At 40.9% G+C, this 26307-nt stretch overlaps 1 protein-coding gene across 1 annotated transcript in view; it reads left to right on the forward strand.

The window, feature by feature from the left end:
- LOC124475618 (zinc finger protein 385C-like) overlaps positions 1-26307 on the forward strand; it is a 38863-nt gene that overhangs the window by 4823 nt on the left and 7733 nt on the right. Inside the window, exons 2-4 of the mRNA XM_047032378.1 lie at positions 11025-11294; positions 24884-25026; positions 25463-25570. Of these exons, the coding sequence (XP_046888334.1) occupies positions 11025-11294; positions 24884-25026; positions 25463-25570 (521 nt within the window). The remainder of the gene's footprint in view (positions 1-11024; positions 11295-24883; positions 25027-25462; positions 25571-26307) is intronic.

Raw genomic sequence — 26307 nt, forward strand, 5'->3', positions numbered from 1 at the left:
TTTCCCAATCTCTCGCCTACTCTTACCGTGTCATTTTGTCCAGAGGGGAGGATGTAAAACTGTATCCCCAGCTGAGTCAACCGCCATGAATGCATTTGTGCAGTCTAGAGTCTAGGGTAGATCATTGTCAGAGGACAATAATGGATGGTTCACAGTAGGTGAAAACAGCACACAGCCAAAGCTAAGCATCAAGGCCACAGCACGACACAAGTTGTCTTATGAAACAAGACGGTTTTGTTGAAGTTCTTCATCTGAGTGTATCTATTGTCACTAGCAGTCATTTGAACAGTACCTTTGGACATCGTTGGAGGGTACTTCCTCTTCCATTCAAATTATTTTATTATTATTCTTCTTTTAAACTCCTCATTGCATCAGCTTTCTTCCCATTGCACCCTGTTTTGAAATGTGATATGGCAGCCCTCAGTAAAACTCAATGTAAAATCAAGCAGCTGTGGTTCCAGAAAAGTTTTTGGTTCATGTAACAAAAGACTATTTATGTTTTTATTTAATTTGGGTCCTGCTCGGCTACTCGACTTTCTCAACCAATTTTGATTTGCTCCTGAATCTGTCCTGGGGCTAATAATTGTGCTTATTTTATGTATCAATCCGTTTGCTACACTGTAGTCATTTTATTTTTGTAATTGTAATATCTTTGGCATTGACGTTCACAAGAACTCTGCAATCAGAGAAAATTACACTTGATTGACAGTCATTAGCATGGCACTGCTAATGCAGTGCCTTTAGTTCTTGTGATTGTGGTTCAATAATAAAAGACAGTTGTGGAGGGATAGACTCCACTGCCCACTCACTCATCAGTCTCATTCTGTCAAGGACTGCATCCCACGCATGGTGCTGCTTTCAGGTATGGGCAGTAGAGGAACAAGCGTCATATCTCTAATGGGGGAAAGAGATGAACAGCCAAGTGTACGTGTGCACGTTCCTGTGTTTGTTATTCTTCTTAGACATGCGTTTTAGACTTCCCTCAAAACTTTCAGAACATGAATTGTGTCTTTGTCAACTGAATGCAGGATGCTGTAGCGAGGCTATATTTGGAATGACCATTCACCTAGGTCATTTGTCTGTCTAGTGTTACAGGTAGGGGAGAGGAGTGAAAGTTGGCTGGAAGAATATCATTGTCAATGCCAAAAATAGACTTTGCCTGCTTTCACCTTGTCCTATTTTTCAGGGCATTTTCACACTTTTAGCAACACACTTTGTAAAAGTCACCGTTTTGAATACATCTGTGTGTGTGTGTGTGCGTGTGTGTGTGTGGCTAATTAGCTGTGGGACATACTGCACCTCAGTGCTATCAGACACTTTAGGGTTCCACGTCATATTTGTTTTTAAAGCCCTGGGAAGTTCAACTTTTCGGACTTTCCTGTTGTATTTTGAGTTTTCTAGACCCTTTTGCGTCATATATGACATTGTCCATGTACTGTAAAGCTACTAAACAAACAAGGATTTACCCGAGTCTTCCTCCCCCTTCATCTTTTTAAAAAGGGTGGGAATCTTTTGGTACCTCACGATTCCATTCAAATCAATTATTGGGGTCACGAATCGATAAAAAATCTACTCATGATTTTTTGTGATTTTAATTAAAAAAAAATAATAATAATTTAAAGAAAAGAAAATAACATTATTATTATTATTTTTTTTTAAGTGAATCGCTAGAAGACTTAATTGCGATTCAAATGTGAATCAATTTTTTCCCCCACCCATACTTTTTAACCACCTTGGCAAGATTAGGCAGTGCTTCTGCAAGACTTACCACACTTAATGTAGCTGGAAATTCAACCGATTGGAGTGACAGGTGTTTTCAACAGGGAATTCAGATAACTGAAATGCAATTACTTTTTCTGGTTAGGTTTCCAGATGAGTCATCACTGATAATTACTGTTATTGGGAATAATTGGGTGAGCAGAGGAGAGATGTTGTCATAGCTAAGTCAAGGTTGGATAGATCTGCACTGATCCAGACATGATGTGGAAATGGCATAAGGTAAAAAAGGTACCATGGTGCATTACTTTAACAGGTATGCCTACACAAAATCAATTATGAGCATTGTGAAACATGGTAGCCTATATATATAGCCGGCCTGAATGCTAAATATGTTAATTAAAGGGATGTGTGTCTGAATTTTTTTTTAAATTTAACTGCCAGTTATGGGGTATTTACAATGCCAGTTTATGTGCCAAAGGGCATTGTGATAAGTTGTGATAAAGCAGAGTAATTAGCAGATTTTCTGATTTTAAATGTAAATGTATAACTATGATGCGGCTGTAGTATAGTCAGAAACCTTGACAAAAGCCCTGTTTCCTGGGCCCAGTCCAGACTGAAAGTCCACAGTGCTGAGCAGTTGTGCCTACACTGACAGCCATGTTAATCAAGGGGGATTAGAACTCTAGGGAGTTTAAATGGGATGGAAAACCATATAAATGACACCTAACTGTTGTCATCCTCTTAGTCATCCTTCTCTCTACGGCTCGCCTGTGTCACCCTCCACCCCTGGTATGCATACCCTTTCCCTAAGACCAGGGGATTTAGACAACAGGCATAGTTTTTGTGTTAAGTAAAATCCTAAGGTCTGAGCAATCTACTAGAGGCTTGTTAAAATATTAGCGCTTCAGCTGGTCTCAAGGCTTATATGTCTGTTGTAGCTGTATTCCACTGCTGGTCTGCATGTTGCATTTGTAGTCAGTTGTGTGTGTGTTGACATGAGAGGAGGGAGTTCTGTACATGACACTTGGATTAAGATGTTATTCGTGCAACTCACTATTGACATCCAAACACTTAGATCACTTAATCAGTATCATTCAAGGGCAAATGCTGGTCTGTCTGTTTTGGCAGACAGCAAGGAGTTGGACGGGTGGCCCAGCCTGGTCTGCACTGCTCTGGCACTGATCTAATGGGATGCAGACTTGAAATACGGCATAGGATTTGGTGTGAAAGAATGTGGAATGCACACCAACATCACAACGAGACCTTGGTTGAGTGTGATGTTAGTGTTACACTCTATTATTTGAGGGTCTAAAAGTGAACATGTCTGGGAAAGCTTACACTGAATCCTCTAAAGCCTCTGGCTAATGGAAGTGCTGTTTGGAAAGAAAAAAACATTGAGGAGGAACACTCTTACAAACACCCATCCCCCTTAACAGTTCATTTCAAATGTCAGTGACAAACCAGCAAGATTAATTTTGATCCATTCTTAGATCATAAATGATTTATGTTTCCCAAAAGGCATCTTGCAGGAGTAAAAGTCAACAAAGTGTCAAGGAAAACACCTGTGTACACTGCAAATAGTCTAATAATGATTTTTGTATCAGTTTATATTCTATATTATAATGTTTCAACACAATTTAGGGCAATCTGAATGTCATTTTTTACATTTTTCAATATATTGTGAACTATTGTGATTATTATTGTTTTTGTTGATTTTATGTAAAGCACCTTGAGCTGCAATTACTGTATGAAATGTGCTATATAAATAAAGTCTTACTTACTTACTTACGGTGCCTCAGAAAAAGCCTGTCTCTTGTTCTGTAGTTGATTTTAGGATGAAGGCTCTTGGGCTCCCCAGAGGAGGAGGAGGATTATAATGCTCAAACTATTTATGTGGGATGAGGCATAAAAAAAAGAATCCCTTTCACAGCCCACTACTGCAGTACCCCTTATCTTTCCCATTCAAACCAGCATCCTATCCTGCATATGATCATCAAATGGCCTACATTTTGTATGAATCATTAGATTAGACTGGCAGGGTTTCATAAGAGAAAGAGAACTACCACTGCTGTGTGCCATGTGTAGAGGCTTCAATGAAATTGAAAATGTCCGGGTGTTTGAGGTCGAGCTAACAGTAATGACGAATGCAGGTGAAACAAGGATTTTTCGCTGTTAGTTTGGTGTCAGATGACAATTTGCATTATCGTAGACCATGTTGTTATCCTATATCTCATCTGAGGCTTTTTCAGCTCAGGTGTCTGGTGTTGGATAAAGACACTTTATGGACTTGTTAGTAATCAGGCTGACTGATTGAATGTTTAATGACAGCATCTTTGTACACATTTTTATCATCATTGCGGACAGGTAATGTGGGAATGTTGAGTTAGTCCCAGTGCTAAGGCCAGTACTCTCTCAGATGGCAGAAGACAGATACCCCCAATCTGTCCTGCCCGTGTTTGAGTGTGGGCACTGATCCCGTTCCTCTCACCCCTGCTACTTCCTACTCTTCTACCTAATTTCTGTAACCCTATTCTGTCTCCCGGCCTGTTCTCCCTGTCTGCATTTCCATTTGACTGGTTGTTCCTCTTCTCTGTTCCTCATATTTTCTTAATATCCCTGTCTTTTTGTTCCTCTGAATCCGCTCAGTCTCTTGTCAGTTTCTCTTCCCAGTCTTATTCGTTTGAGCCTGAGCTTGAACATTGTCACCTGCCTGGACTTGTGGAAATGCTGTTAGTGTTTTCTCCTTGTTGTGTGTTTTCAAGCCCCTCCCCCCCTGCATCCTTCTGTCCTCCATTTCTCCCAAACATCACTCTGATACATTTTCCCTTTCTCATCTGTCTCTCAGTCCACTGGTCCTTCTCTCTCCGCCTCTTCCTGTGTAGTGCTTTTCCATTCAGCTATTTGTCCTAGCTCTTGTCCTTGATTTGATCTAGTGTTCTTTCCTAGGCTGTATGTTTTCCAAGTGCTTTGGCAATTATTTAGATGCTCGCTTGGTGTTCTTAAAGTCTTGTCACCTCCTTAGCACAAACTCCAACTGTATAACACTCTTAACTTCTATCATTTTATACAGTAAGCTGCCTGTCTACATGTGTGGGTTTTATTATTTATTATTTTGATCTTTGTCCCACTGGCTAACACACAACCATGTCACACCACAGAATAATGTACAGAAACGAATCGGAAATGTTTTCCTGACCAGTATGAAAAATGTCTTCATTGGAAATACCCTTTCCTTCTATTTGTAGGTTTAATAAGTGTCATGGTATGGCTGAAACATACTTTCAATTTTGAGATACAGACTGTTACAGTCACACAAAATGTGATAAATGTGGTTACACTTTTGTTTTCTTCGCATTTTTTGTTTTCACCACAGATGGTAATATAGAGAATCATTGTACAACTTTTCTGCAGTGATTTGAAATCACTATGATAAAAACAAATTGCTTACGTTCTATGTGGTGGGGCTTTGATGGTCTATTCCAATGGAAAGGTTGCATTGATCTGCCATCAAGGATTCAATGCCTATGGTGAACCCAGTCAAATTCACCCTAATTCTCCTTCACTCCCTTACCTCTAACATCGGCCATCTTTTTTTATTTTCCCCTTTCTTCCACATTGGCCCTTCAGACATGCAGTGTTTTATCGTTCACAGAGAATGTCAGAAGCAAATGCCACTAGAAGACAAACACCTAGCGTGAGTTTACTTCAATCCTCATGAGAAGTAGCACAGCCTGTGTCTGAATGGCCACAAAGCCAATATGAAAATGAGGCTGGGTAGAGGAGATTGCATTTCTAGTTATTGTGCCTGGATGTGGTTATATAGAGCAGTAAAACTGCTTTGGCATGACAACCATCTGTGCAGGGTCTGTGCTCTCCTTCACAGGGTACATCACAGACTGTACGGTAGGTCTGTACTTTCCCTCTTTAAAAAATTAAACCATTATCACGTCCATTTTTTGACATGTTGCATCGGTACACAGTATTTCAATAACGTTTACAATCCTAATACCACTTTCGTAGCCAGAGGACCAACATGAGATACTTTTTATGAGACGTCCAAAGATAACAACAAGTTAACACTGGTGGAGGTGTAGGGACAAATACGTCTCAGAGGACACATTGCTGAGGTCACAGGTCCTGTGGGTGGCATCTGTTGTGTCTTGGTGGCTATGTTGGATGCTGCTTCTGCCTCTGGGTTGGAGGGGCTGAGGGCTTGGCCTGATGAATGGAGGGGCCCTGACTGACATGGGTTAGGGTGTGAAGGAACGTGTAGGCCTGCGGAGCAAAACAGCAACTGCTGCCCACACCCCATTAATCACTCCACAACTATGGAGGCCCTTGAGGCTCAGACAGGGCCTCATTTTCATGGCTGTGGTTAGAGAGATGGAACTCATAGCCAAGAACTCAAACAGTAGGACAAACGTTTTTTTCTTTGTGTGCGTTTGAGAGTGACCATTGTGGACCAGTGTCCATTTTCAAACTCTTGTGGAATTATTATTATTTGAAGTTGGGTGTGTTGGGGGTGGTGCTGAGTGAAAGTTCTGCTGTTGGTCTAGTGAGCCACTAAACCTTTTGTTATTGTAGTACGATACACAATGCCAACGCCGTAATATTTATTCAAACAGTGCTCAACATAAACTGGTGACATAAAGTCACCAGTGGAAAAAGCTATATAAATTTGACTTGTATCCTAAAAGAGAAGCCATTCTCCTCTGACTCGCCTGCAGTAGGTCATAGATAGCAGTGGAGGTCTGCTCTTTGTCTAAGTATAGCCTGGGACTGCAATCCCAGAGAGGACGCGTGAAACAGATTGCTTGCTTATAGATCCTATCTATCTCACCAGCTTGTCATGTTGACCATGGCAAAGACAAAGGACTTTCGAGTGGATAGTACTTGGGTGTAGAGGGTGCGTGTGTTTGTGAGGTTAAGGGATTGTTTGCCGGTGTGTTGCTATGGGTAATGTGTGTATGTAGACATGAGTACTCTAATTAAAAAGATGGCATGTGAGAAACCTGCTGCTTCTTTGCTCTGCTGTTGAACACTGTCTTTAATCTCCCTGCTGTGTAGAGTATTAGTGTCACGGATGCCAAAGCTTGTGTGTGTGTATGTGTGTGTGTGTATCTATGTGTCGGTTATCTCCCTGTTGTTGTGGGGTGTCAGTGAAGGATGCCAAACCACTGCAGACATTTGTTTGGATTTTTGCCAAAATGGAGGCAATACTAAGCTGGTAGGCTACTTGTTAGTGTGATGTTCCTTGCTGTAACTAGCAACAACATGTGCTGGCGTTCGTTTACAGAACACGTATGTATTCCTAAACAGACCCAAACACACTGTTCTCTGAACGATTTGCATATCTGAGTCACACGCGCACCAATTCACGCTCTCTCTGCTTCACAGCCCAAACTGAGTCTGTGAACACAGAAAGGGAAGAGCTTTACCCCCACACTGGGTTGACAACAAAACAGAATGAATCAGGGTGTTTAATGAATCACTGTTTTGTAGTTTTCTGTGTTGGTGTGTTTTTGTGTCTGTGTGTGTGTATGTGTGTGTGTGCGTGCATGACTGTGTGTGCATTGTCTAAGAGGTGCTGAATATGGCTTTCCAGCCCTGACTCATCCTGCAGCCCTTTCCAGAGTGTCTCCTTGTTCTGTCTTGGCTCTGACTGGGGGGGATGAGTGTCATTACATCATAAGGCTACCTCTATGTCATGTTCAAAAATATATCTTAGAATGTGGGAAAGGTTTGAGCCAACAACAAATATAGATCGGATAGATCAGTAATCAGATTTTAATGATCTTATTTAACGTGACAGGCTTTCTTTTTCTATCTATCTTTTTTCTCTCTCCTTGTCTCTGTCTCTTGTTTCTTTCACCTCTCTTTCCCCTCCTTTTATGACCTACCACCAAAGCAGAGCAGTGCATATTAAAGCTCCTAATGACAGCAAGCAAATTGGATGAGCCCTTCCAAAACTGTCCCGGTGTCTCCATCCGTAAGTCAGAGGCTCGCTGTTATGCTGCCGACACATGGCTCCCTCATGTATCTCTGTGGTCTTAGGGTTAGCTTGCCTCTGGTGATTGATATTGGAGAGTACGTATACCTGCCAACACACACAGACTCACGCCAATGTGTCCCTTCTCACCAGTGTTACCATGAGGACGCACACAGGAGGGGTTTGCTCTGGACTTATTTTTTTGGTTTGTCAAATTGGAGGAAACTTTACTGTAATAATACTGAAATACCTTTTGGGGGGATGTTTTGATGGATCTCTTGAAGTGTCTTTGAGAGGCTACGTAATGACACAAGTGTACTGCTTCAGTGTTAGTGTCACTGTACATCCGGTTCTCAGAAAAACACTTTACACAGGCTTCATTTACTAGGCCTACACATCTAAGCTTTGATTAGCTATAGGTACAGGTACAGGAATGTCAATCCTCAGCACAGGATTAGAGTGTAACTCTTTACACTCCGCCATGCTCTCCACAGTCCCTCATTAGTCAAACCATGTTAGCCCTCATGCGGAGCCGTCACAGACCCAGTCAGCCCATTAAACAGATGGAGAGAGCAGGTGGAGAGAAAGCAAGCCTGTAAATTTCCCTTGGCAGTGGGCAGAAGAAGGTGCCAGTTTCAAAACTGCCCGTCAGCTCCCTCCTGATCCAGCCCCGTCAGCCTCCTCACTATAGCCCGCCATCCGCTGCTCGCCGCTTATCACCCATAATGCCCTTTGAGGAGCGGAAGAGGCTGATTCGTAGCGATGACAAGGCAGAGGCGGGCAGCTGTTGGAAGTTGTAAAAGATGACTGTATTTTGATACAGTTGTCAGGGGCAGGGCACATGTACGAGTGGGGTACATGAAGGACTGGGGGTAATAATCCTCAGATCTTTTTAATGTATTTTTCTAGCATTATAAACAGGTCCCGTTTGGTGGACAGGGCTACAAGCAGCTGTTTGAAGCAGTAACAGATGACTGTAGTTTGATACGGCTTGGCCTACTGTGGTTGGTCAGAGCAGGGCGTGTAGGGTCAGTTAACATTGAGTCTCAGTTTCACGTACTAACTGATGAGATTTAAAGCCTTCAACACACAAGTCTTTTGAGTGCAATACGTCTTGACCGAGGAATCAGGGTCAAGTCTGGATGTTTGATTTCCAACCCATGAGAAAACCGAGGATTGCCACGGTCAGAACGAGCTTCTCCCAGTTCGAACTTCTGTGTACCAAGGGCGCCTTACAGGAGATACGAATGGCAGCAACACTAGCAATCCACGTTTGAGGTCTGATGCAGGTTAACGACATCAGGTAAAAGCCTAGTTCTCGGTATGAATGTGAAGGCTCTCACCCGCAGATAATCTCAGCCTCTTTCCCAGCCACACACACTCTCCTGCTCCTCCTCCTCAGCTCCCTTCATCCATGTCAACTGATCTGAGAACAGCATTCTGTCACCTTCTTTTACGAGGAGGCCGAAACGCAGAGGGAGAGAGCTCTGACATAAACCATCCTTTACAACCTGCTTTTTATGTGCCTGTCTTAGACACATCATGGTTATTCTCTGTCCCCAGCCAGGACAGGCCGATGAGTGTTGGTATTTACAGGAGGGCAGATATGTCATGCTAGCCTGCTGGGGTGGATGTATCGTAGAGAAACAAGACTTTGACAGTATCAGACCCTAGACTGCCCTGCTATTTTGGTAGGTGCGGTGTGTGTATTGAAATTCTGGCTTTGTACAGTGTTGGTCTGGGGGAATACTTGTGAACATCTGGCACCAAAGAAGCATCCAATTCATTGTTCACTTGATCTTCCTTTTAATTATAATGCCACTTAAGGTTATGTGTATGGTTTGGCTCTGTGCACCTACCTTAGTGTGACTGACTGTACAACCTTACTTGGCCTCAATCAACAGGGTGAATCACAATGAATACCAACCATTCAAAGGTAGCCTAAAGGGAAAAAAGTGATTTGTATGTGTGCTAAGTATGCCCACTTCTACATTCAATGAAATGTGTGTGTATGCCAGAGAGGCGGGCGGGGGGGTAGGAGGTCTCTAGCATGCTCCAGGTGGTGTATCTTTCCTGTGCCAGTCCCTGGTCCCACTGCATTTAGGCCAAGCACTACCCTTCCTGTCTCCACACAGGTGCCAGAGACCACACTAATTGTCAGGGGAACTCTGCCAAACCACAACCCAAATGGCTCCAGCTGTTCCTGGTCAACCTTTTAAAACCTGTTTGCTAATGTGGCATCCTCTGTGTTGGCTGTGCAAAGCTGGTCCTCAAAGACCCCCCTGTGTTCATTTCAACTAATCACACAATGATGACTAATTGTGCTGGTCGCTGTGAAGTGTTGTCCACTTGCTTCCATGTAGGCGGCTGGTTGCAAAATGGCCAGTCAGATGGCAGCTAGATATTCGCCAATAAGGCTCCATTGTGTTGGCTGAGAAAATGGATTTTGAAGCCTTGGAATACCTGGAAGGCAAATTAGTTGGAGTAAATTACTGAATAACTGGTGGCTCTGGAGAACCAAGATCAAGACAGATACACTGTAATACGCACACACACATCTTATTGGTTAGCTGTATTTTGAGGCTGTTTGATCAATTCTGAAACAGTTACAATGATTGAATTTAAATGGTCCATGATTGCAGCAGGGCATAGATTAGAACTTATTCAAACAGGATCATTATAATGTCATTAGCATAAGCACAATGCAGAAGATTCAAGTATACTTAGCTGACAAGCTGACATTTCCAAAAGACTTCTTATTTTGTGGAGTGTGATTTATGCTGTCAGTCATATAATCAGAGTTTATTATAGGTATTAGGCTTAGTGCTTTTAAAAGCAATTTATTCCTGAAATACTCATCCTTGTGTCTCCATATCACACACCAATTTTCCAACTTGTATTCAAGATAGTATGTAATAATAGGCCTATAGGATTTGGTTTTGAATGTGTTTGAGAAGCTTTGGGGCTGTTTCCAGTCTGGTTTCAATTGAAAAATTCAATTAAATGCTTTGCATTCCCCATGGAGATCCTAATGACCTAAGCTTATGTACCCTTGGTATTTGTGTTACAAATAGGTCAATGTTGTGTAGTGGCAGGATGGATAGCCTGTCTGATTGTCATGTTAAGAGCCAGAGATATGAGGGTAAGAGGTTGTTCACCATTCTTAAAAGTTAATCGTACATGATCGCCCCCTAGTGGAAGCTTGAAAAAAAAGCTCCTGGGAACTGAGCTTTTCGCTAAATGTTTAGCTTAGTCATTCTCTCATCATTATTTTACATGGGCCTTAGATATTTTTTTTTGATTCCCTGTCTTTCAGGTATGAAACACCCCAAGACCCCCGGTCTGCTGGAGAACAGCCTGTCTCCGTGGGCTGATGAAGAGGAGGAGGAGGAGGATGAAGGGGAGAGGACTCTGTCTTTGGAGAGACGGCCTAAGCGTGAGCGGCGTCAGAGCAGTGTGACGCTGTGCAAGGTGTGTAACATCCAGCTCAACTCTGCAGCCCAGGCCCAGATCCACTACAACGGCAAGACCCACCAGAGGAGGCTCCGGCAACACAACAAGGCTACTGCCCTGAACGCACACACAGGTTGGTCTGTCAGATCTCTAGATATGCCCTAGTTGTAGGATTTTCATGACCTCAGTGACCTCACGACAATCGGGTTTTTTTTGTGAGGTGCATGAATTGCTTATAGTACATGTTTACTGTTAAATTCAGGCTGGAGAAATTATGTTCAGTGTGAATGGGCACATTTTAACTCTGTACAATTTAGCAACCGAAAAGCATATTTTGTGACTAAAGACAGCCACACAAATGACTGGAGGATATGGCCCATGAATTACCCCTCTGTTTCCAAAATGCCCACACCTGTTTCTCTGATGAGTCGTTTATCAACTTCCATTTTTACTGCCCTTCTCACCTAGACTCACCAACTCTTCCCACCAATCAGCAAGCAGAAAATCATCACACATTTTGTATCTATTGAGTCTTCACACAAACTTGCTTCAGCATCTTAGAGTTATACTAGCTGAAGGAGATGATCTGAAACAATGTCCTTGAAGAGCTACACCCCTCCTTGTATTTTGTCATAACCATTTTGTCATAATGATGCATCCATTGATCAGGTACTGGATCATAATTACTTTGCCTCCTTTGGGGGTAAGAGGAGGATGGAGAGGTTGTTTTAGGGAAACGTTTTACATGCTGTATCTGGGGAGGTTATTTTTAGACTGTGCTTTGGGCTTTGCTTTGTCAGAGGCGTTACAGTTCCCCTGATTTCTTAAACCAATTAAATCTTTGTGCACTGTGTGTGTGCCTCCACGCTTTTAACCTATATATACAATAATGTATTTAAATTTTGTATACTGTATGTGCACCTTGCCAGTCATTTCTCACACTACCAAGAACATTGCTAAAACTAAGAATTCAAATTTTCCCCTGCCCTTTCTGAATATTTTTTTTTTCTTCTTGAATCTACTTTTCAACCTTGCATCAGTTCCAGCCGTCCTCCATATGAGATGCATCCCTACAGGGCTTAGCTTTGTGACCGTCCCCTTCTCTCGTCTGAAAGGTCACTGCTTCTCTCTTACTTTAGACGCCTGTGGAACACAGGAAAGGCTTATTCACCCTGGTGCGATATTCAAAACGTTCCCTACACAAATGTCACTGACGAAGCTCAATATGCACTTTTCTCTGTTCTCCTCGAAATAATTCACACTCAGTTCTCTGGGGAACACTGTGACACTGTCTGACTTTGCGGTAAACACATTTCATTAGTTGTTATGGCATCTTTTGCCAGTCACCAGTCATCAAATGTCAAATAACAAAATTTAGTAGGATGATGTTTCAGGATGCAATGTTTCAGTTGATGACACTACACAGTAGTAACTTGAAACACATATAGCAACACAATAGCAAACATTTTTTAAGAAGGTGTCAAAAACTGTTTACTGTGCATTCACAATCACATTGTAACATTTTGGGTTAGAACTGTATGACATTTATGATGACATTTGATAGGTAGCTTTACATCAGTTATGATGTAGGATAGTATGTGTTACATTACCACAATTTTTATGATAACATTTTTATGATAATGTTTTCCGTAATAGCTCGGTTATAAAAGCAACAGGATTATTTGCAGAAACACCAATTGTTTCTGTACTTTTGTTTTCAAGAAGTGGTCAAGTGTATGATCCTAGAGATCATACTTGGTGCATCACATCTTCATGTGTAGGAAGAGAACCAACCCCAAGTTAACCAGCCTGACACTACAGAGTTCCTAAGGGTTCCAGCAGTCCTGGGAAATACATGTCTGCATCTCTGGTGACTGGCTGCTTCTGCATCTCTGGTGACTGGCTGCTTCTGCATCTCTAGTGACTGGCTGCTTCTGCATCTCTGGTGACTGGCTGCTTCTATCAACACCTCATGTTCCCTCTTTTCCACACCTGAGCCTGAGGCTGCAAGCTGTTGACTTAAGTCTACATCTCTCTTTAGAATCTTTAGTGTGTGTATGTGTGTTGGTTTGTTTGTTAGTGTGTGTGTTTGTGTGTGTGTCCACAGTATGTGTTCCTGCAACTGTAGAAGATAGTAGAATAGTGTTTAAGATATAATATGTAGATCTACAATATGCAGTATATAGTAGTTGAAATACAAGTTTTAAATGGGGTGAGAGTCATCCCAAATGGAACGGTAAGCATATTACAGAACCAAAAAAAGAAAAAATTGTCATCAGACCTACAGGCACAGTAATGCTGGAGGCCTAACAGGACAGTTTAAGGACAAATTGCTCTTGGCAGCTTTGCCAGCAGGCTGGGGCTTTATGGTGCACAGAATCAAAAGACCACACTCACTCAGCCTGGACACATGTGGGGTGTGAGGGAGTGATAGCGTGGCATGCCACTCCAAGTCCTCTACAACACACACATACAGGAAATGTACACACACAGACAAAGATTCCTGTGTCTTTCACATTATGACAACCAAGTAGGAAAAGGAGGGCGAGCCAAGTTTTTCTCAAATGACTGTTGGTTTAATTTAATCTCTAGCATTGAAACTGTGCCTAATAATCTCCTTGTCTCTGGCTGTGTCTCCCCCATGGGTGAACCAGCCCTTTTTATTTGTCTTAATGAAGTGAGTGCTCAACTGAAAGTGGGTTTTAATAGGATGAGATCCCGCCGGGGGTCATTTCAAAGAGGAAAACGAGGAGGCTTTGTGTCTCTCTCCGTGTTCCTGCTTCCTGCGGTCTTCCACATTCAGAAGACTGATGTGGCCAAACCTTTGCTGAACTCAATTGCTTGTGCTTCAGATGTGTACCATACCCACTTATTAGTTGCTACATGGTAAACCATACACACTCTGGGGTCTGTATGGGGATGTGGCAGTGCTGGCAGCTGGCACAGGGGGCACAGCTGGACTGGCGGTCTCCCTGGCAGGGCTGCAGACGGTTCACCGACCCTGGCACCATGATGCCAACTGACAGCAAGGATCTGGGCCCAAGAGTTTGAAGAGAGGCAGGGATAGAAGGAAAGAGAACAGTGCAGTAGAATGTAGGCTGTGAGGTGGTTAAACCCTCGGGTCAAAACAGTGTTTTGTTGATTGTTACAGTTTATAATGAATTTGCTTTAAAGCGATGTGTATACATTTGATAGATTTTTATCCCTGAACAAGATTTCCTTACTACTGCCTCTCAAGGCTTATTTTTGTTCTTCCACAAAAGATGATCTACTACGATGGGAAGTCTATGATATGTACACATGGAAGCAGACCGACACCCACATACACTGCAGTACTTAAATAGAACATCTATCAGCATGAGTTTGTTGTGTGTCCTCATTTCACAGTGATGGCGTAAAGAGCCATTCTCCACAGTCACGGATGTAAATGGCGATTAGCTGGTTGTGTGCATGCGCGAAGGGTCTTTATCTACATACATATCCATATTTATACATCAGATACAATTTCAGTAGAGCTTTCTCCCGTATATTAATCCTCTAAGTCATACTTTTTCATCTCTCTCCTTCTGGTACTTTATATTTGCTGCACCCTACACATCTGAGATAGCCTCCCCCATATGTCTGCTCCAGTCAACCTTTACTGTACATGATGTGTGCTCATTTACAGCTACACTGGATCTGGAATTATAATAAAAAAATATCTAGATTAAAACCATACACATACAGTACACACACACACACACACACTCTGGTGACCATACTACATAAAATGGCCAGAGAAGTCCTTCTCTGTTCGTGCTTTCTGTGCAGACTGTGATTCAGCTTGGGGGCATCTTTGCAGATTAATTTGAATCCAGTGGCTTGAAATCAAGTGTAAAACTGTCAGTGTGCGTCAACATGGAGCTCCCTCGCTGCGCTTATTCGGGTCGACAAGGAGCAACAGTGAAGCACAAGCCGAATCTACCCAGGCGTGCATATGACTTTGTGTCTGAGGCTGTTTAGGGTGCAGGACAGGAGGGAAATAATTCTACTTTATTCAAATGATATTAATGCATCTGGAATTATTATGTAAATCTACGGTACAGCGACATTTGGGAGTTTTGCGAAAGGCATTCTGTGTTGAGTCTTGGAATGTTGTTGATTCTATCTGAGCTACATATTCTTGTGAGACCAACAAACTCCTCCTGGAACTGCTAATTCAAACAATTATGTGTTTTTTAAAGGCATGCCCTTAGTAATGACTCAAAATTCAAATTGGTAAATACTTTTTTGAGACCTGAAGCATGATATGAACTGTTACACAGTGCTTCAGTGATAAACTTGTGTTTTTCATTGTCCGACCCACTGCTCAGTGCAATGAAGCACTGCACTGTTTCTGGCCATCATTTGCTTACCTCATTATTCTGATATCAGTGAACTGTATTCTAATTTACTCCTGCCGGCTTCTAAGATTTCCTTTGGAATTGAGTCGACTGCATGCGTAACGGAGGGGTTGACCTTATTTTACCTCACCTTTAAATATGACACAATAAAACCCACCATATACGCTATTCTGTCTCAGCTTGTGTAACACCATTGACTCCTGTTTCTGCTCCTTCCTTATTTTTGTACAGTCATGATTGTGTCAGAGACCGTAAAGGGTGTCGACTTTCTATGTGATGTATTTGAGGACAGTGGTCACACACCCAGTACAGGAATTTTCCTCCCGTTGAGAAACATATTAATCAGAGTATAAACTGATATTCTTACAATAGGGTGATTAACACACCAATTGAAAAAAAATCTGACATTTGATGGCAGGTCTCCAAATCCTTGTGTAGGCTTCGGGGCACTTTTTATTGGGTTATATACATTGTACTGGCTTCACTGGCAGTGGAAGCTGTGGAAAATGCAGTACTCAGTGCCTTTCTTAGTGTATGTGTACCTTTCCCACACAACTGGGTGCAGCTATAATGTTGTGTCGTAGTCAAATATATGCATTTTTGCGCATGCAAAGAACTTGTTAGAATGTGCTTTGTTGTTTTTAAGAATTTCTGTTAGATGTATGTGAGGGAAATTATAATTAAGTGTCTTTGAAAAAACGTGTACTGGTAGAGAGACAGAGAGACAGAGAGACAGAGAGACAGAGAGAGAGAGAGAGAGAGAGAGAGCCAGAGAGAGAGCCAGAGAGAGAGCCAGAGAGAGAGCCAGAGAGAGAGCCAGAGAGAGAGAGAGACATCCCATTTTCAACTCACTGTGAATTGCTCCACCTCTCCCACTCTCTCTTCCACTCTTCCTGTAGCCTGAACAGTGGAGCATGAAGCTTTTAATTGAAGCGCACATGTATCATTCTTGCGAGCTGCAGCAGATTGGATAAGAAATGTGTCATTGACTGAAAAAAGAGTGCCATTGACTGAAGAAGACAAAGGGGAATAGAACAGAGGGGACAAGAGACAGCTCTTTTGGGATCTCTCGGAATACTTCACCCCGACTTCAATATGCTTGCAGGACAACATTAATATCAACAGAGAGAGATAATCAGAGAAACTGCGATATAATTGTTTAACACACGTGGCCATGCTGCTAGGTAAGTAACTGCTTGTGTTTGCAAGTGCGGCTCATGTTGTTATTATTATCGTGTCATAAGCTTGCTCATTGCTAAAGCAAACACGTAAAAACATATTTACTGACAGAATACATTTTTTATATTATATTAAGAAAATACCCATTTATTTTTATTTAGATGTTTTGCCCTCAGTCAGATAGATGTCATGCAGGAGTGTAAGGGCATATACAAAGAATGAACAGACTTATAAGGACAACCTTGGTCAAACCACTTATCTGTATTATTTTACAATTTGATATTCTATGGTTTCCATTTACACTGTGTGGTGCAAAATGACTATCCCTTAAGCCTAGGCTATAATGTCTGAGTGTGATGTCGCTTTAAAACGACAGTCAAAGCTGACAGTCAAAGCTGACAGTCAAAGCTGATATCAAAGAGCTCTGCGAAAATCACTGGCAATTATGTAGTCCTTTCCCCTGGGAAATATGCCCTGATTATATCACATAATTGGAGCCTATTAAAGACAATAATTGAGGGATTTGTTCATTTTTATTTAGACCTAGATGATTGATGTTGATTGCATTTGGACAATCATTGATTGCATTGTTGAGTATTTTAGGAGTTTAGTCACCCCCAAGAGACAAGACATATACATAAAATAAACCAGCTACATGTAGTGCTGTAAGGAGAGTACTTCAAAGTGGCATAACAGGATCCCCACCACCAACACTTTCCACTTTAAATAGAAGATTAGGGAGATCAAAGAAAAGCAGTTGGAGAGCATCTTGGTAGTTGCCTTGCGGATGGAGCAGCTGTTTCTCTTCAATGGCTGGTAGTCCACCAGACTACCACTTATTTAGTATTTCCTGTACATTGTACACATTCTAGCCTAGTCTGAATGTCAATTTGTGAGACATTTGACAGTGTGAAAAAAAAGACGAATAAATGATTAGGTCTCTTAAATTTAATCCTGGTTTTAAATGCAAGTGAGGATTTCTGTTCCCTTAACCAGATGTGGAGCTCCTCAGTAGAGCTATAGTTTCCCAGTCATACTGCTAGTTTGCCTTTGACAGTGCAACCATTTAAGTTTAATAACCTTTACTGTTATCAGGACATTTTGTAACTTCATAAAAACCCATTATTGATTGCAAAAATTGTGGTGGATAATTGCACCCTCTCATAATCCCTGATGTCGAAATCCATTCCTTCCTCATCATCATTCTTCAACAGATTCTAGACCCCGGTAGGTGGTGGCACATCGAGGGTGCAATGAAGTCTCCCTGTGCTCACCCTAGTACCCCCACCACCCTCCTCTGCCATGAGCCACGTAGCTGATACTGACAGTCCCCATCAGTCATCACACAGTGGTGACAGCATGGGCTTGATTAGCCTGTCTGATAATGGCATTGGGAACTAGCACACACAGACAGGCTTGTCTGATTACCCCCCTGAGACTGGCATATGTTACACCCACCGGGGTGACATAGGCAGACAGTGTTCTGGTGACACGATTATGAACTGTACATTCTAAAATAATTTGATACTCCTTGTCGTTTGTTATAGCTTACATTTGTGTATCTTTATCAGTAGGTTAGCCTAATTTATGTTTGCCTATCATGAGGTGGTTTGCTTCCTAGCCGCCTCCCATACAGATAACTACTCAGTATGTGATTTGTGTATTTGTCTTAAACATTTACCTCAGGGTTATAGTAAAGTCAGACTGACATGAAGCTAGATTTGGGGGTTTACTGCGCCAGCAGTAATACTTGATGATTTACTGTAGATATAGAGAGCTTTTGAATTTCTGAAATGGCAGAAGTGGATACACCTGCATTTAACAGTATTCTGCAGTTGTCCATTACTGCCAAACTCATTGTGCTATTTATTTCCCAAACAAAATGCATTTCAGTGTGCTTTTAGCTATGACATCCTGTAAACAAAAGCATACTGAGATTGATAATGCTGACTTGGCATCTCACTGTTGCAGAAGATTACCATACTATGTGTCTCTTTGCGTCCATTTTACTGTGAAATATGCGGTTCCATATTTTAGGAACACTATTGTGAGACTAAATATATCAAGCTGGGTAAAAACTGTGACTCAGTTATGCATACGTGCAAAATTCCTAATCCATGCACTGTCGTTTCAGAACCATTGAAATCTCTTAATAGGTAGATTTTGCAAATTTAAGTTGCAAATTTTAGTTTTTGAGTATTACTGAATGTTTATTCTGAGTTTTGAATTCTATGTGTATGATAATGAGAGGCACATATGCTACCTCCAAATGACTCGTGCCCTAACCAAATCAGAAGTATGTGTATTCACAATCAAATAATTCTGCTAACCTACTATGCCTGCAAGTAAAGTGACTGTCTACTAGTTTTGCTATATCAATTATTTTGTTCCGTGTAGTTTTTTTTTCCTCACTGGCCATAGGCTGATTACCACACTCCTTGTCTGGCATCCTTTTGATAATTGCTTGAGCAAAGGTGTGTCATCAATCAAAGTAATAAATCATAGACATCAAGAACATAGTCTCCCAGCAACTGTTGTAATGTCAGACCCACATAAGAGTCGACTGATTGGCCAGTCTCCATGAGGTCTAGAGGCAAGGCTGGTGTACCAGGCATAGAATAACAAGCATTGTATAGAAAAACGTACATTTTCCAGTTCGACTTTGATTGCCTTCCTATATTTTGAGCTTCTACCTCTTGAAACTGTAATCCAGTCATCATGCCGGTTGTGATGCTCATAGGTCACCCCTTAGCAAAACAGCCGACATTAAATGCTATTGGGCACTGTCATATAGTGCTATAACATACATTCATAGAAGTCAAATTGAGAAATTGACAAAATTGAGTTATTGTTTTGTTGTTGTTATATTTTGTGTATTTTTGTAAAGGAACAGCAACCAATAGAAGTCAAAGAAAGCTATCACAGTGGACTTCCTTAATATTATGCGAGCTTTGCGAATTGGGGACACTTAGGTTTCAATGACAAAAGATCAAACAGTCTGTCTAAATCTGTCAGGGTGCATTGTGCATGTGCATACGTTCTGTCAGGGTTGCTCATTTCTCTGGCTTACACTGTAAGGACTCCATAGAGCTTTGCTCTATTCCCATTCTTCTCAGGGATCGTTTTTAGAATTCACTTTGATTCATAAAAAATCATTTTGGACATAAGTTGTTGTGACCAATTATAATGTATTAAAGTGAAGTATTATTTGGATGTATTTTATTATGTTGTTTTACTGTCATATTTAGAATACTTGACCTTCAGGCTTTTCAGGATAAGAGATTCATAATTAGGTTATACTTATAGTAACATTACTGTAGCGGTTCTCCCTTGCTGACTGCATGTGTGCAGTGGTTGCTTGACGTTTGTATTGGGTTTTATATCTACTTAAACAGTGTTTCTTTCCCGTTTTTAAATGGCGACAAAATTGGAAAGCTCTATAGTTTTGGCCAGGTATTTGACTTTCTTAGATAGTGCATTTGCCATTTGCACACTCAAATATACTGTCCACACACACTCACAGTCACACAGACTTAGTCAGCAGTATGGATTCACAAACTGAATCTGCTTTGGCGCTGACTTGAGTAAAAAGGGTGCCACAGAAAGTGTTGAAGTGCCATGAAAACCAAGCAGACATTTTTTTATGTGCTGAAATATGCACGATGTGGGCTGCATATGACATATGACAGCTAACTTTAACACTGTATGTAGAAATGTCAAACATATTCCGATCGCTTATAATCAATAAGGTTACTAATCCACTGCCCTGAATATCAGTTGTTCTCGTCTGTAAAGCAAGTGAGAGAACTCTTGAAGCCACTCGGCTTCCCTCTCACCCAGTCTTGTCGAAGCACAGATGAACATTAATACTCTGAATGCCTCTAATTGAGAAGTACATGAGGCGGATAAAGAAACAGACGGATGTGAAATATGTTTGGTGGCGCATCAGCCAGGCGCCATTCACCACTCTGATTGGCCCTGCCTTATCTCAATGGGTACAGATGGTGCTAGTTTATTTTTAGGGGTATTCAGAGGTCCTCTCATTCAGGAGGTCCTACAGCTCAGTGTGCCAAGTTCAGCCACCAGGGAATTGTTGCAGAATCAACAACAAAAACCATTAGTGTTGTTCCATACTCTTTTATTAAGAGTGAATAAGCAGTAAGAAAACGGCACCGTTTAGCTGCTAAATTGCCAGTGAATCACTTCTTCATCACTTGGGTTTTGTAGCATCTAATCTCTTATTCATGTCCTAGTGTGGAGTTGATTAGGAAACTTCTTGCGACTGCAACTTTTCCTTGCAAAGATCACCATATTTTTTATGATTGTTTTATTATTGTTTTACTCCTTGGGCATATTTATTACATGGTTGAATGTGACCTTAACTAAAAAATAAGACAATCACATGACATTCTGTTCTCTGTGATTTGTTGTTTTCTTGAGTTATTTTCCTCAAAATTTCTGGGTAAGTATTTTTGCTTTGAGCATTACTCTGTAAATAGCCTGTGAATGAGTACAACAAGCATGACTCAAAGGCTGTATTAAATGTACCAGACAAGGATTTGTGGCACTGGGCTGTTTCCTGTAAAGCAGTGTCTCACATTTATTTATCATGTTCTTGATTGTTGGAGCAAATATCTGTATTATAACAGAGAAACCCCGTTTTCACCTGCTGGTGGGAAAGGACATTAATTAGTGTAATAATGTAGGAATAGATTGAAGTCATTTTTTATATGTTTGAATTTGACAGAGCACACTGTTGGCGTCAATGACTCAAGGATAATAGGAGTGCATTTAACCTTGAAAGATTTATGGCTATGTAGTCTATGTTTCAGGGTACAAGAAGGAATATGTCCTGTGGGCCATTGTGTAAAACAGAACAGATTACCATGGGGACGGTGGAATGTGCTAGATGCTGCCCCACAGGTAGAAATTCTAACTAAGCCTGAAGGCTTGCATTCGTGTGGGCAGTGACAGTGAGAGAGATCATTTGTATACTGTCTGTCAGTTTTGCAGACTAAATTTTCCTGAGAATAATCTGTTCAAGACCATACAGCATGAGGCAAATTAACCATTAGTATTCCACTTAACTGCCTCCCCTGAAGATCTCCTTCAACCTTTTAGTGTAGCTGTCAATCCACTTGACTAATGGATACTATAGTTGAGTTTCACCTCACTAATGTCACCATCATTATTACATAAGCAGAGTGCAGTAACAGCTTCTCTTTTGAGAATTTATGGAAACCATCTTAATATCTTGGTGAACATAATGTGAAAACGTTTTAAATATATATACTGTATGTGTGTGTATTCTCTGATTGTACTCAATTTTTCTGTCGGATTTTGCATACTTTGTTCAAGGTAGTCTAAGACAATTCTATTTGTTTCCAAGTGGAGTCTATTTCTTCAAGTATTGTAGACTTTAGATTGCTTTCTGTGGCTTGAGGTGTACATATTAAGTTGTGCAGTGATTTATAAGAGACGATGGTGTCACAAACAGGAAGGTTCTTTGACTCAGGGAGAGATGTTTTTCCCCACGTTAATTGTGTGTTTAGACTTGGGGCAAGATGGCTACCCGAGTGATGTGAACAGCTGTCCATCTACTAGAGCTCCTAGCGCTTCCACAAAGCTAGAGGAAGCTGTGATTTTATGTTTTTTTACTATAAAATGCTCAATTCGGATGTTAGACGAAGATGCGGTATCTTCTATTTGGCTTCAATTCAGGGGCACATCTTTTAAATTAGCCTTCTGGTTCTGGCTCTGGTTGCTAAATTCTTTTGGGGGAAAAGAAGACAAGAAGTGAAATTTGACTTCGTAGAGCATATATTTACAATCTCCTCTGGTAATCTTTGTTTTTTTATTGCATCTGAACGATACAGATTATGATTTAAATACTGCAGTGCAATGTCTTGTGTTACCTTTGTCACTCTCTTGATCCATAAAGTGTTGTTATGTGTCGTGACCTACAAAATAATCAAATTCAGCACGCGATCCCATGATAGACACATGTTCTGTAACGACAAAGTCAGACGCTCTTCAACTGTAAAAAGTAAACCAATTTTAAAACTAGAAGTCCCAGTGTCATCATGTTTTTCAAGCATCAGTCTGCACAAGAAGGGTTGAAAAGTGTTGTCAAAGGAATACTTTTGTACCAGGTAATGACTAACCCCTGGAAGATGCTCCTGAAGGGTAGCATCAGGTATGAAAGAATGAAAGAAAAGCTCTTCTGAGGCCCTGTCACTTGGATTCCTATCTATGAAAGTCTCCTCGCTTCTTTCCTCCTCAAAAGGGTCCATTTTTACTTTATGTGATTGCACTGATGTTTAGTCAAACTATGAGTAGTACTAGAAATAATAGTGATTAAGCTACTTGCTGAGATTTCCATGTGCAATAATTGCTTTGACTCATAATCCTTTATGCCTTGCTCTATGACCAAGATCCTTGAAGTGCCCTACACTTTCCATAAAGATAATATCTTTCCTCTGAAATTGAAGTGTGTGTGTGTAAAGAGGGAAATTGAATATTTGACAAGGTGTTGTCGACTAAAAATGTTGTAACAGATTAGAAATCAAAATAGGCTCCACAAGTTTCAATATTCAGAGATTCTCAATCTGATTATAGTATTTACATAATGACATCATCATGTCAGTGCGCTCAAATCAGTAGACTAATGTACTTTTCTTTCTGTTTCTCTACAATTCTTTTTTTTTTCCAAAGTCATTAGAAGTAATTTTTCATACATTCTTCCCTTTTCATATGAAATCTTTTGTTTTGGAACTTTTTTTTTTGCCTTTAAAAAATATTTTGGGATAAAAGTAAAATATTAAACTTTTTTTTAAATATTAATATATTAATACTTTTTAAATATTAATTTTTTCTAAATTATTTTTTCAACTTTTCGAACAGCACTTTTAAATACTGAAGTAAAATACTGATACCAGAAAAATCTACTTACAGTAAGTACACTAACAAAGTATTTGTACTTCGGTCCTTCCCATCTCTGCTATAAACACACACACACACATTCCCCCTCTCCCTTACTCTATTACTGTCTCTGTAACTCTCTGCCATTCTATCTGATGAACAGTCAGAATATTTTAAACACACATGCAAAGGTGGAGGACAAGTCTGTTTAATGATTCCCAAGTGCTATTAATGTGAGTTGGGTTTAATGTTTCATAGGGTCCAATCAGTGTCCCATTCACTTCAGTCAAGATCAAGGGGAATGTAATTAGCTATGTCATAACTGTCCTTGTTCTCGTTTCTTCCATCCCTAACTGACTCACCTCTGGGAGTATAGAAATGCAAGTGGCCTGTTGAACAATAGGTTAGGTTTTTATAATGGAACACTTCACTACTTTTGTAGTCTCCAGGGGAGAGGGAATTGGCTTGGTTCAGTTTTGGACAGGCTTCTGTATGGGCTTGCAATTACAGTCATAGTCATGGCATTCTAAAACCCGTTCCAAAAAGTTCTATATCAGTCAGCCAGGTTTCCATGGTTTTTCAAAAACCCTATTCCTTGTAAATTACGGATTCATCCGCTGTTGTTGGCCTCCCTCAGTCGAGCTACAGGTGTATCATTTTGTAAGGGTGGGTGTCAAACCTGCCCCCACCTCTCAGATGCTAAAGTCTGGAGTTTCTGGACGGTCTCAACTTGATGGCTCTCACACCCCATTCAAGATGTAGTCTGATTGGTCGGTCTTGGGTATAAAGGGAATTGTAATGCTTTGTTCTGTGGATTCTTCATCTACTGAGACCTTCTCCTCAGTTATCCCTTGTCCTACTGTCCTACTCCTTGCTCACCTCTTGCTTTCTATCTCTGATTTACAATAATCATGGTAGTGTAGGTAAGAGTTAACCTTTATTTTGTAACATGTTAGCCTTGTAATTGATTTCCTTCATTTGCAATGTCATTAAATGCGTATTTAATTTAACCTTACTTTGACCATTCTTGCTCTGATTTAACCGATAGAGTCAAATAACTGGAATTCTATTTGTATTGCCATTATTTGATTCATGCTAACAGACTGTTCAGTTTCCCATCTTCCTTTAAACCATAGGGGAATTTCGTTTTGGTTGTTTGGCCAATATTTAACCCCCTACAGTTTATATCTTACTTTTGGACTATATTGCCATAATGGGTTAACACTATCTGTCCTCACAGGTACCATATCTCAGGCCAACCCCCTCCTGGCTTCCCTATCCCTCCCAGGACGGCCCCTACAGCCGCAGCTAGACCTCAAGCACTTCCTGCCTTTACGGGTCAATGGCTCCACCCCCCTCAGCCTGTTCCCCAACTTCAACACGGTGAGATTCTCCAAACACAGAATGCAAGCACAAACGTCACACCCTCACATTCACCTCATATATCCTCACAGACAAATACAAAAATACTCTCAGAATGAGAACCCAAGACCCAGAGTGAGTCTTAAATCTTGACAAGGGGTGCTAAGAAACATAAGTGCTAAATGTGCCAGATGCTTCTGTGTATGTAATTGAAAGTTTGTAGTCACAAGCACTATCTGTTCTTACAGAATTTTTAAGCTATAAATATGACATATCTTACACTGTTAATTAATGTATTTCTGCAGGAATAATGCCACAGTGATATTTTATGCTAAATACCTTTCAGGAGTTTTACTCAGGGGAGGAAACAACAAACAGTCTGCACTCTGAAGATGACTGAATAGTATGACTTACTGTAATAGTTGGCCAAGCTAACCTCCATCTCCACCCATGACAGATGGACCCAGTCCAGAAGGCAGTCATCAACCACACATTTGGTGTGGCCCAGCCCAAGAAGAAACAGATCATCTCTTGCAACATCTGTCACCTGCGCTTTAACTCCACTGTAAGTCAGCTCCTCCTAGCTCCTCGACAATCTAACCAAAGTTGTTACATCTACTACATTTAACGCTGTGTATGAGTAGATGCGTGTGTGTATATATTTTTGAGTATTATGTGATTAAACTTCTGTAATGTATGTCTGGAGATTTGCTTGTTTTTGTAAGTTGAAAGTGTGTGTATGTGTGTCCTTATTGGAGTCTCCATGGATTCTAAGACTGAGCGAGTCAGTCCACTTATCACCAAGCACCAGCAGTATACCAAGACAGTGTTGGTGACTGCTCTTCTCAGGCTCTAACAAACACACATGCTTTCCCCCCCACACTCTTATACACACTACTCAACACTCACACGTAAGCCCAAGCATACCAAGGGGATTATCACTGCATCTGCTGGCTGCTCCATTTATAAGAACTCATTAAATTGTTGCCACTGTTCTGATCACCAAGGGATTAAAGAATTGACTGATGTTAGAGGCTACATTATCTAAGAACTGTGTAATGTTTAATTGTCGTATAATTTTTACCATTTGTGACAGACTTGCCAGAGTTTTCAGATCCATGCAGTGAATTCCTGACTGATGAATCTAAACTATTTTCTAGACATTCTACAGTCAGCCAACACTTTCCAGGATGATTCGTGCATGTACAAAAATGTGTCTGTGTTAGAATCTTTTGGGATTTTTGGTACATATTTGTTTGTATATAGTGAAGAATAAATGGACAGAATTAGAATGAGACTTAG

Source organism: Hypomesus transpacificus, chromosome 13 (genome assembly GCF_021917145.1).
Source record: "Hypomesus transpacificus isolate Combined female chromosome 13, fHypTra1, whole genome shotgun sequence".
NCBI classification, from domain to species: Eukaryota; Metazoa; Chordata; class Actinopteri; order Osmeriformes; family Osmeridae; genus Hypomesus; species Hypomesus transpacificus.